Consider the following 12,278-nt stretch of genomic DNA (forward strand, 5'->3'; position numbering starts at 1 on the left):
TGTCACTGGGAATTATTTCATATCGTTAACTTTGTAATTTTAACAGCCAAAAGGAGACTGAAAGAATAACATGCTCATGGTGCACAAATTGTTGAATGAATATGTTAGAGCTTCTCTCAAAGCCTTTGGATCATTGATCCTTTAGCACTTTTTCAACACTTTGTTGGATGAATTTCATTGCTATGGGAAGGTACCATATTGCCAGTGTGAGGAACTATCATCTGGTCCTCCAACCAGATAGAGAGACCAACTCTATCTTTAGGGCCAAGTCTGGAATCTAGAAGACATAGAATACTGTGACACAGAGAGTAAATGACAAAGTTTCTAATATACTTCAAAGTAAGGGGAGTAGCTAACCCCAAGCATAATTGAAGAGGGAACCCCAAAAACTCTGAAAAATCCTTAAAGGAGAAAACTTTTGACTGCCTCAGTGAGTGAGGAGACTCCACCTTAAGTACAAACAGTTTCATCTTTCTTATCTGGGTGGGGATGGCTCAATACCAAAATCCACTGAATTCAATTCAAATTCTAACCCTGGCTGAAACCCAGCCAGGAGCCAACCTGGGACTTCACCCACAAGCCCCCTTCAGCTTGTAGCCAAAGCCCCCCTATTATAAAAAGAGCCAGACTGGAGTTCTCTCTTTGCAGGTCTAAACATGTCAGCACCATGCCTGGCACCCTGCCTGACACCCCACAGACTCTCTGCCCACTGGAATGTTTCCAGTGTCCTCTCTTTAACTTCACCTACTTCCTTAACCTTACTTCCAATCTCCAAAGTAAACCTCTTTTATCAATCTAGATTTTCAGGTCTGTAAATTCCTTTACAGAGAACTGCTTGCGCCATCTCTAAACCTCATTTTCATTTGGATACCCCAAATCTAAACCTTATCATAACCATGGCCCATTTCTACACTATGGCCCTCCATGGATGGGTATTTTCCACAGGATGAGAAGGTTATAGATCTTGAGTTACCAGTGAGCTTATTTACTCTTCTCATAGATGTTAAAATTGAAGTCTAGGGAAGTTAAATCACTTATCCAAAATCACACGCATAGTAATTGCTAAAGATAAGATTTGAACTTATTGACATTTAACCTTTTAAAAAATTATTAGTTGTTTTCCACTTGGACAATGAGGATCCACCAAAGATTCTGGTATGGGGTAAGCTTTTGAAAATTATCCTGGTACTTATAATATATTTTCCCAGAATGATGGTATTACTTTGTTGTCAGAAAAACTAGATTCAATAAGAATTTACTAAGCACCTACTATGTGCTAAGAAGTATGCTCAGGGTAAGATTTTGATTCTGTTCTATGTGATATCATTTTATGATGATATGTTGACATAGTGGCAAGAGCAGTGGATTTTGAACTAGAACTCAGACATGAGTTCCACAGTCCTCAATTTTTTCATCTACAAAATAATCTGGTTGGAATTGATGATCTCTAAGGTCCGGTCTGACTCATGATCTTGTGATCATGAGAAAAAGTATATCAGTGAAGAGGACCTCCATGCTATGGAACCTTGTCAGTTGTCTCAGCTGTTAATGTTTTTGATGCCCTTACTTCTAAATTTCTAACCAGTTTCTGTTGGGAATCCCGGCCTTTAAGATTATATTTCTATTTAGCTTTGTTGACATACTACCTATCTAACCCACTTAACTCTGCCTCATTCCATCCTCATTCAATAATACCCTCTTTTCATGTTCCTCTTTAGCTTACTTTTTTATTACAGCCCTCTACTAATGTCTCACCATAGTAGTCCCATAAATGTGAGCTGCAGCAAATACCCCAGCAATTCGTTGAGGCTACTGCTGCCCTCTGCTGGTTTTGCTGTCCTGCTAGCCTACAACACCATCACCCATCACATAGTCCACAGTTAGCCTCATGTGTTTCAGTCACCGTGTTTTAGTCATCAGTCATAGGGCATTAAATAATTCCTTGTAGTTATTTGTCCACTAAATGTGAATTCAGCCACAAAGTGAATGCTTCGTATACTGCAAGTTGATGTCAGATTCATATCCAGCATGACTAACAACAGAATAGCCATTTCTTCTCTTACTAATTGAATAATTATATCTCAAACTTACTTTTGTATATTTAAATTTCTATTGAGAAGTCATATCACCAGCATGAATTAAAATCAGAAAAGGATAAAATGGGAACCTTTTGGTTGTTAAAAATTTATTACGAACTTATACAAACAAATCTATAATGATCATATAAATAAATATATGCTGTACATCATAGACTTTTCAATAATGCCTAAGTGTGCAGGAAATGACTTTAAGCAGTGTCAATACCAAGTACAAATGAGAATTATAAATATGGTCAAATTGTCAGTAAACCTTTGTTTTCCATAGATAAGTTGAATTCCTTAATACATATTTAATAATATTAGTTTATGCTGATATGAAAACTAGACTCCCCTAATTATCATCTTCAAAATTCATTCCCTGATATCTGTTGAATATGTGACATAGTAATCTACAGATATCAAACTGCTAGTATCTATGAACAAATCTATACACATACACCTATGGCTTCTGTTACTCTATAGTTATATCTCTCCTGTATGATCTCTTATCACTCTTTCTAACTTTCATTTCTTAGATTCTATTTAATACTTTTTTCAGCCTTCTCTTCTATCTTTATACTATTTCCACTGATTATGCCTATTATTTCAATCAATGATTACCTTTGTAATCCTTGTCCCAATGCCCATTGGTATGGGACTCCTTCCTTATTAGTGAAGAATTAGGGTGACTGCACTCCCCTGCATTAGGGATAAGATAGAGTTGGAAGAGGCCAAAGATTCTGGGAAGACATGATGAAGGCTACTAGCTCCTCTTATTTCTCCCCAAATCTTTTCTTTCAGTACTCTGAAGTGGAGTTAGCCTGTTCCATTCTTTCTGGAAGTTGGAAGCCTGACAAGACCAAAATGATTCCTTGAAAAAGATTCGAAAGTTCAAAAATCCCAAATATGACTGAAGAAAGTAGAGGCTCTGTCTCAAGCCTCAGAAAGAGCAGCGTATTCCTCTCCACCAATAAGAGGCTCTCCACCAATACTGGGACAGCTATTACACCATTATAAGGTTGACTCATAAATCTAAATATCTTGCCCTACCATTTCTTCTCACCATGTTAGCAGTAATAGAGGTTTTTTTTTTTTTTTTTTAAGTAAAGTCCTATTCAACCCCGCTTTCTGCTTTTCTTTCCATATGTAGTCACCAAGTCTGTTGATTCTATCTCGAGTGTCTTTTATATTCCCCATCCTGAAACTTTTTTTTTTTTCTAGCTACTTCTGCCTGAAAATGGAAAGAATATATATTAGTTCCTGAGGCAGTTGGGTGTTACAATATATAGAGCTCTGAGTCTTGAATGAGGCAAATCTGAGATAAAAACCAGCCCAAACAAATACTGGCTGTGTGACCCTAAGTAAGCCACTTAACTTTTGTCTTTTTCGGTTTCCTCAATAGTAAAATGGGGACCATAATAACTCACCCCTCAGGGTGGTTGTGAGGATCAAATGAATTAATATTTGTAAAGGTACCTTAGCACAAAGTAGGTGCTCAATAAATGCTTATTTCTCCCCCTTTTCCTTTCCCCTTCCATTCTTGCCTGAATTCAAACATTGGCTTTGACCAGGTCTATCTGATTCAGGTTTCTTCCCTTGCTCTAGTCCTCCAGGTTAAGCACGTATTCCATTGCACACTTTCCTGTCTCTATCCTCCTCATATAATTTTACCCTTCAGTCTGGTTTATTCCTCTACGAATCTTACCCCCCACCTCCAAGACCATATCTCTGGGTGTGATCTCTGTCTTTTTTGGACTCCAATTGCACTTGGTTTGTATGATGCTCTTTATAATTAAAGCAGCCAATGCACTATAACAATCATCAGGCTGGCCAATAGAAGAGAAGGGAATTGCTTTCAAATCTCAGCACTTCCTTCTTCTAACTGTAACTTGAGGCAAGACAGTTCTATGTGCCTCAGGCTTCTCATCTGTAAAATAACTGTTGTTGTGACAACTGGATGAGAAAATGTGGGATCAAATACAAAAAGCATATTAGAAGTTATCTAGTTCCTGAGCATGGATCAACTCTGTAGTATCGATGATCTTTCTTCATTTCAAAGATGACAGCCAGGGAGGTAAGAGGTTAAGTAAGTTATTCAAGGTCATGGATAGTTGGTGACAGAACCAGAATTTGTATTGAAGCCCTCCAGTGTCAGAATCAACGTTCTTTCCAATGTACCAACTATTTTTGATAAAGGAAATCAGAAGTGTTTTGGAAGCAGAAATTACATATACACATATATGTAGCATAATTATTTGTGTAAACATGTTACCTCTACTACTGAAATGTAAACTTCTTGAAGAGAATAACTAAATCTTTGAATCTCCTGAACTAACCATAGTGCTTTGCACATAGTAATTACATCGAAATCCAGTTAGCAAAATATTTAGCAAAGGAGTCCGTCGGCCTCAGGTTAAGAACCTGCGCCTAAAGAAAGGAAGGAGTGTGATGGAGGATGTGCTTGTCCTGTGGCTCTTGTTTTAGCATTGGATTGTATGTGACCAGGTATATTGTCTTGCATGTTTCTGGATTGAATATAAATTAATTTCAAAAGCATCTCTGAGATTCCAGTATCCTCCTGAGTTGTGGGTTTATCTCTGTGGGCGCTGGCACCCATCCTAATTAGCTTTCATTGTAAAATGTAGATGTCTTCCCTTCCCCGAGGGAGACCGAACTCCCAGTGGCTGTAGTTACTCGTTTGGCCTCCGGCCCCACTGTCTAGAAAGGAAAAATGTGCCTTCCTGGTCCGAGCTAATGGAACGGAGGCGATCATGCAGGAGGAAGAGCAGCGAAGGCTGTAAGCAAGCACTGTGTGGTGTGGTGGCCGTGGGTTCCATTCTGCAGACCTTTCTGAACATCCCGCCCTCCTCAGAATCCCCCCCCCCCCCAAGCGCCCGGACCCATGATAGATACCCCAGGTCACCATGAAACAGGAGAGGAGGCACCTGCACCTGACGTTTCTGAGCAGGACCGGGTCCCTGTAATCCCGCCGCTAGAGGGCTCCCCTCTGAAACAAACTAGGCAAGCTTGGATTTGCTCAGTTTTGGGGGACAGGCAGGGGAACGGCGGCTGGGACCTCAGATCTGCTCGGTTCAGTAGGGAGGGTACAAAGTTGGGTATGAATGAGTGTGAGAGTGCTGGGGCCTCCGCGGGAGGGTATGGCAGCGTGGGTGCGGACGTCATAGCGTGTGAGAGACAGTCCCGAGTGCGTGTGTGCGCGCGCGTGTGAGTGGGGGTGACTCAGTGTCTGAGAGTTGGTGTGTCTCCGATGTTCGCACAGGAAACTGGTCCTAATTAATTAATGCTCTCCGAGCTTCCCCATTTATCCAGACAGTGCAGAGCTGGGTGTGTTGCGGGGCGTGCTTCCGTCCCTGGAGGATGTGTCTGTGGATCTGTCCCGGGGACGTGTCCTCGTGAGAGGGCCGCGTGTCTTCTCTGAGTGTTAGACCCCAGTGTGTGCGCATCCCTGTTCTGCTGCCCCGTTTCCTCTGGGGTGTGTGTGTGTGTGTGTGTGTGTGTGTGTGTGTGTGTGTGTGCTGGGGCAGTAGAACGTGTGTAACCTCCTTAGGGGGTGTGATAGTAGGTGTGTAGGCGTATATCCTACTTGGGTGTTTATGTGTCTGTATCCCTGTCGGAGTGTGTGGGTGTCTGTGCTGGGCGTGTACCTCATTGAGGGGTGTGTGTGTGTGTGTGTGTGTGTGTGTGTGTGTGTGTGTGTGTGTGGCGAGTGTGTGTGCGCGCTTGTGTGATGTTAGTTTTTCAGCTGGCGGGACGACGGTGGGGAGGAGTGGGAGGGAATGGAACCTGCTTGCGGGGGTGGCCGTCCCATCCCGGGAGGGCAGGCTGGGTTTGTGGGCTGGTTGCATGTGCGCGTGCATAGCCGCCGGCCCCTTCCCTCCGCCCTTCCCGACCCAGCCCCGCCCGTGGATCCCGGGGAGCAAGGGGCGGGGAACGGCTCCCCGCGGAGCGCACCGGTCAGCAGGGATTCCCGTTGGGGCGCACTGAGGAGCTCCAGGCACCGACGGACATTGCGTTTGGGGGCCGGAGGGTGAAGGGGAACGGGGTTGCTCGTGGTCCCCCAGAAAAGTGCAGGGTTTATAGGCGAAGGGGCCCGGGTCCCTGTTGGCGGGGCGCGGGCTCCAGGGACCCGGGCCGCTGACGTCAGGCGGCCCCTTTAAATAGAGCCAGCAGCGCGTTCAGCTCGGCATTTCCCGGGGAGCCAGTGAGCCGGCGCCGCCGCAGCCGGTGGCCGCCAGCAGCTGCCGCCAGCGCCGGGATTTCACGCCCCTGTCCGCCCGAGACTACCCGTTGGTGCTTCCCGGGCCCCTGGGCTCCTCCAGCACAGAAGGATATAGAGGCTCGCTCTGACTGGGGGCGGGTACGGGGCAACGCGGGACTGGGATGCCTGAGCCGGGACACTCTGGGAGCCTCCCCAACTCCCCATAGCCTCTTCTCTCACGACTAGGAGATGCGGGAAGAGCCGCCGCCTGGTCCCAGAGCTGCCGCCGCCGCCGGGAGTCCCGGGCAGCCGGGCATGGTGGGCGCGCAGGCTGGCATCGCCCCGCGAAGAGGGCGGCCCCGACGCCCAGCCCGCAACTGTTGCTCCCCTGCTGGGGTCGCGCCCCCCATGCCCCAACAGGTCCGGAGCAGTCCCGCCGGCACCCCCCAGGAAACCATGCCCCCTGCTCCGGGCCCATGGAGACATGGCCTGTAGAGTGCTCGGCTGGGCAGTGCCACCTCCCCCCCGGCTGACGCGCAGGTTCCTCTTCATCTTCACGCTCTCTCTGTCCTGCACTTACCTGTGTTACAGCCTTCTCTTCTGCTGCGACAGCCTCATGCAAAGCCGTGGCCTCGGGGAGCACCGCTGCCTTCTCATCCAGAACGTGGGTGGCAAGAAACTTCTCCAGAAGTCCCCTTACTGCAGCCTAGAGGGGCCCGCGCCCAGCGCTGCTTCCCCCGGGGCCCCCGCCCTCAGCTCCGCGCCCGCACCCGCTCCCCGCCTGGCCACCACCAACCATTCTGGAACCCCGAAACTGGGCACGAAGCGGCTACCCCAGGCCATCATCGTAGGCGTGAAGAAGGGGGGCACCCGGGCGGTGCTGGAGTTTATCCGCGTACACCCAGACGTACGGGCTGTGGGCACTGAGCCCCACTTCTTTGATCGGAACTACGACCGGGGTCTGGACTGGTACAGGTAAGGAGAGATTAATCCCTTCCCTTAGGGCTTCCTAGAGATGGGACTGGCTCAGCAGGCGGGAGCTCTGCAGCCCACAGTCCTCGGGCCCCAGTAAACTACGGTCTCGGTCCCTGCGTGCCTTGTGTCCCCCATCTCTCCTCCACTGGGAGGGAACCGCCCTCCCTGGTTTGTGTGCGCTCTGGAGAGTCGAGATACTTGGTAGTCTCTGCTCCCATCTGGATGGAGTATTTTCATCAGCGCCCCGCCAGTGGCAGACGGAATTGAGTGGGCCCGGTTGAGGGGAAAGGGAAGAAAGTGGCAGCCGGGTGTTGGATTGCAAGAGGCACAGACGTGGGTTCTTTGCCGCCTCTGCAGTAAATGAAGCAGCCAAGATTGGGATCTCTGCAGAATGTTAAGGGTTAATGGTATTAGCCATGGACTGAAATTCCAGGGCTTTGGTGGCTTCAACACTGAGTTGTAAGCTTTGTAGTATCCTTCGACCCCTCTCCTATCGGCAGTCTCCTTCTCTGTGTTTCTAGGCAGCCCAGAGAGGTTTGTGGGTTCATTTCTATACCCATCCACCTTCCCCATCCCTTTCCCTAGGGCTGGATCTCACTCCTCCCAGAAGACAGGACTCTACTTTTAATTATGGTAGCAGCCTTCCCAGGTGATGCCGAAGAAATTCATGGGCTAGCTGGGGCTTTTGTCAGCCTTTGATTTTGAACACAGGAGGCTTTTTTTCCCCCCCCTGAACTTCATATACTAGTAGAGAGTCTATAAAAGACTCACTGGAGCCAATTTCTTTGAGAAGGGTCTCTGAGGGAGCTCATTAAGGTGATTTGGAAACTTCACTATTAAAATGGGAGTGCACCACATACTCCTAGAAATTCAGAGTAATGCTGCTGGGAGGGTACTGAGTGAGATTCCTGTGACTAAGGAGTTTGGGGAGAGTGGAAAAGAGATTTGAGACTTCCTTAGACTTGCATCTTGGGAAACCTCAGTGAATTGAAATTGAACAAGCTCTCTGGATTCAAGACCAAGGTAGTTTTCCCAGGCTGGGTTAGTAGAGGCTGAAATATTTAAGGATTGGGGTTTCCTGGGGCTGGCCCCAGGGAAATGGGTAACTACAAACTGGCAGCAATTTTTTTCATGCAGTACACCCCAAGAAACAGAATCAGGTTCACTTTCCTCAAATCCCAATTATACATATCCCTACTTCTACCAGAAAGAGACAAACCAAAATGAAAACTGACTTGATAGCCTATAAACTCCATTTTGAACTCATAATGTCAAGTGGGCCCTCAGCCCTGAAGGTCAACTAGTGAGATCAGAGATAGGTGAGAATACTAGAATTGAAGGAGAACTTCAGAGATCATCTACTCATATACATTTTTTAAGTAGGAATCCCCTTCATCATACCCTTGATCTAGGTTTTGGCTGGAAGACTTCCAGTGATGGAGAATTCACTATCTCTATCTCTTCCATTCTACTTTTGGACAGCTCCAATTGTTAGGAAGTTTTTTTCCTTATGTTTAGTTAGGCAGCAGCTCTCCAAGGTGGCATTGACAGCCCTGCAGAGTCCCATCTGGTGTTCCCAGGAATCTGCCCATCTGCCTGAACAATTAAGAATCTTTCTTCTGACTCTGTGGTGCTAGTCACTGCCTTCTATCTTGCTAAAGTAAAGGTTCAGGCTCCTGGTGTCTCTTAGGGAGATTTCTGGCTCTTCTCTTCAGGAACGCTAAGAATCAGAATTTATCAAACTTCCCTCCCTATCTCTCTTTCAACCAGCCACTAAGTATATGGATTCTCTTTTCTATTCCAAAGAGAAGTATGTCTAAAGGCTTATTCTGAAGGAAAGTCCTGTAACTTCTAAGACTTTTTTTCTTGGTTCCAAGGTTTATTTCATATTCTTGAACACATTGTTTAAGCAAAGGTTATCAGACTAATGTTAAATCAGTTTATCTCATGAGGCTGGAATTTTAGCCATTAAAATCACTCCTCTGTGATTTTTCTGGAAATATGTGAATTGTACTTGGCTTTAGTTATTAATTTTGCTAGAAGAAATATTAGCAGGCAGAAGTTTGCATGTTTTTCTCACTATGGGCAGAGAGAAAGGGCCCAGGATTGATGTAGAAATCTGTATGATAGACAAATGTTATGGTACTGGTCCATAGTCCTGGAGATATAGTAGAAAGCATGCTGGGCCGAATGACAGGAGATATGAGTTTTAGTCCTATCCCACAGCTAACTAGCATTATGTCCTTAGACATAAACTTCACCTCCCTAGAACTCATGATATCATAGAATAACAGAGTAGACAATTAATAAATATTTGTTGAATAACATTAAATATAATCTAAGTTCAATGAGGGCAGGGATTATTTGTTTTTGTCTTCAAATCCCTAGCAACTAGCATAGTGATAACTGTTTAATAATGAATTAATAGATTGAATAGAATATTAGAACTGACAGAGGACCTAAATGATCACTTAGTCCAATTTTTTGTTTTCACATATGGAATGGTGAGCTTCAGAGAGCTCAAGTGACTTTATCCAAGCCTACATAGCCAGTTAGAAATAGAAACAGAAAAAGAATCTGATGCCCTATTTCCTTATGCCTATCCTTATTCAGTTTCTTCATTTGCTGAAAGAAGAATTTAGGCTAGATGGTCTTTTCAGTATCTAATAGCTATTCCATGATTCTATAAGGACATTGGATATTAGAATGAGGAAGTTTGTTAGCATTGGGTTTGCCAAAAAACAGCTTTTCCAACTTTGATATTTAGTTGTACAATCACTGATACTAGACTTTTCTCTGTTCTCTAAAAGAAAAAAAAAACACTAACATTTCTGCCTAGAGCTAGATAAAAATAAGGACATTGTAGAAGAGATTTCTGCACAAGTTGGGAAATTATTTGGACCAGATAACTCCTAGGATCCATTGCAATTCTGAGATTCTGTAATTTGAACTAGGAACCAAAATGGCACAACGCTCCCTTCCCCCTCTCCCACCTGCCCTGGACAAGACATACCTTACTCCCTTTCCAAAACAGAGTATGGAGAATGATCATGATATTAGGTAAGATTTCAAGATTAGTGGAAATTTTAATCAGAAGCAAAAACTGATAAGCAAAGGAGAGGGGCTACCAGATTGTAACCCTTAGCTAGGTTGGTTCTACTTAATTTTGTGGCAGTACAACACCAAAGTCAGGGAGAGAGATTGGATTGGCCACTAGTGCTCCTTACTATGGCTATAATCTAGTTCCCTGATGAAGGCTAGTGCTTCCTTGATGGAACAGCTAATAAATGGTTGTGAAGCATGCTGCAAATGTAAAATAACAATAATCAACTATCCCAGGCTCTTTATTACCCTGTACTTTCAAATTAACACCCCTTATCCCAAACATAGATCCTCCTAGGACCCATACCATATCCATATACTAAGTGAAGAGGAAATGAAGTTTCTTTTCCACCTTCTGACCAGAAATCCCTCTCTTCCTTTCTTTCTCCCTCTTTCTGTACCTCTTTTCCTCCTTTTCTTTCTTTCCTTCCCTCTTTTCCTACCTCCCTTCTTCCCTCCCTTCTTCCCTTCCTCTTCCTCTTTCCTTCCTTCCTTCCTTCCTTCCTTCCTTCCTTCCTTCCTTCCTTCCTTCCTTCCTTCCTTCCTTCCTTCCTTCCTTCCTTCCTTCCTTCCTTCCTTCCTTCCTTCCTTCCTTCCTTCCCTCCTTCCCTCCTTCCCTCCTTCCTTCCTTTCTTCTCTTCCTCCCTCCCTCTCCCCCTCCCTCCCTCCTTCTCTCCCTTCTTCCCTTCTTTTCTTCCTTCCTTCCTTCTTTCCTTCCTTACTTCCTTCCTTCCTCTACTTATTTTTATTTTTAACCTTGGCATGTGTTTTAGCCTGCAAACTTGAACTTTGGCTATGGGGGCAATGCAGGTTCCCCCCCCCCCAAATTGCATTTTAATTCTGCTAAAATCTCAGCTGATTAAGAACTATAGTGATGGTGGTTGCTATTTCTTTCCTGCCTCCTTCCTTTCTCTCTTGGGTATTAATTTCTCCCACCCACCAAATGACTCTCAATAGAAAAAGATCAGGCAAACTCAGCTCCTACTAGTGAAACCTTTGTTGCAAACTGACCCCACACATACCTAGATGATGAATGTTAGGTGGGCCAGATACCCTGGGATTATACTTTCTGAGAAAAAGAATAACAATAGGTCATTACTGACTTTCAGTTCTTTCCATTTCAAACTTAAACTTCTCAAACTATAGGTTGTAGATGTGAAAATAATGTTTCAACATTCAACAATACCTAAAATATCTAAGATTATTTACTATTTTCAAGATACTTTGCCAATTATCTCATTAATTCAATAATTCTAAGGGAAATCTTTCCCTGACTGCAAATTGGTAGCTCAACTAAGACTAGGTCCAGGTTTCATTTCTGATATTTACTGTTTGTGTGACCCTAGGCAAATCACTTGGCTTGTTTAAGCTCCACTAGCCTCTTCTATAAAATGGGAATACTTTACACTCAAGGGGAGCTTATTGTGAGGAAATCACTATGTAAATCTTTAAAGAGATAGCTATATATTAATGTGATTAGTCTTAATACTTTCCAAATTGTGGTGTACATAACATCTTTTTATTTATTCTCTTTATATTTATTCTGTTTGTGCTTATATATTTTGTTATCTTCCTTATTAGAATATAAAGCTCTGGGACAGTAGGGATTGTTTTATTATATGTATTATGAGGTAGCCTAGCACAGGCCTAGCACTTAGGTAGGTACTTAATAAACAGCTGTTGATTGATTAGTTGACTTTAATCATCTAGGTAAAGTTGGGTAGGGAAATTTTCACTTTTAACACAATAGACAAATTTCTCTATCCTCTGAATAATCAGACATTCCTGAAGTTTGGACATGAAACTGGAATAAGGTTTGAGAATTAGGAAAATCCTGTTCAGAGATCAAGATTGATAAATGGAAGAGGAGGGACTATGAAGTTGTAATCCTTACCTAGTCTGCT

General features: G+C 44.3%; 1 protein-coding gene across 1 annotated transcript in view; it reads left to right on the plus strand.

Moving 5' to 3' along the window:
* Positions 1 to 5,938: 5,938 nt before the first annotated feature.
* HS3ST2 (heparan sulfate-glucosamine 3-sulfotransferase 2) overlaps positions 5,939 to 12,278 on the plus strand; it is a 134,779-nt gene continuing 128,439 nt past the window's right edge. Inside the window, exon 1 of the mRNA XM_074280362.1 lies at positions 5,939 to 7,272. Within this exon, the coding sequence (XP_074136463.1) occupies positions 6,782 to 7,272 (491 nt within the window). The 5' untranslated portion in view covers positions 5,939 to 6,781. The remainder of the gene's footprint in view (positions 7,273 to 12,278) is intronic.

This window comes from Sminthopsis crassicaudata, chromosome 1, assembly GCF_048593235.1.
Source record: "Sminthopsis crassicaudata isolate SCR6 chromosome 1, ASM4859323v1, whole genome shotgun sequence".
Taxonomy (NCBI): Eukaryota; Metazoa; Chordata; class Mammalia; order Dasyuromorphia; family Dasyuridae; genus Sminthopsis; species Sminthopsis crassicaudata.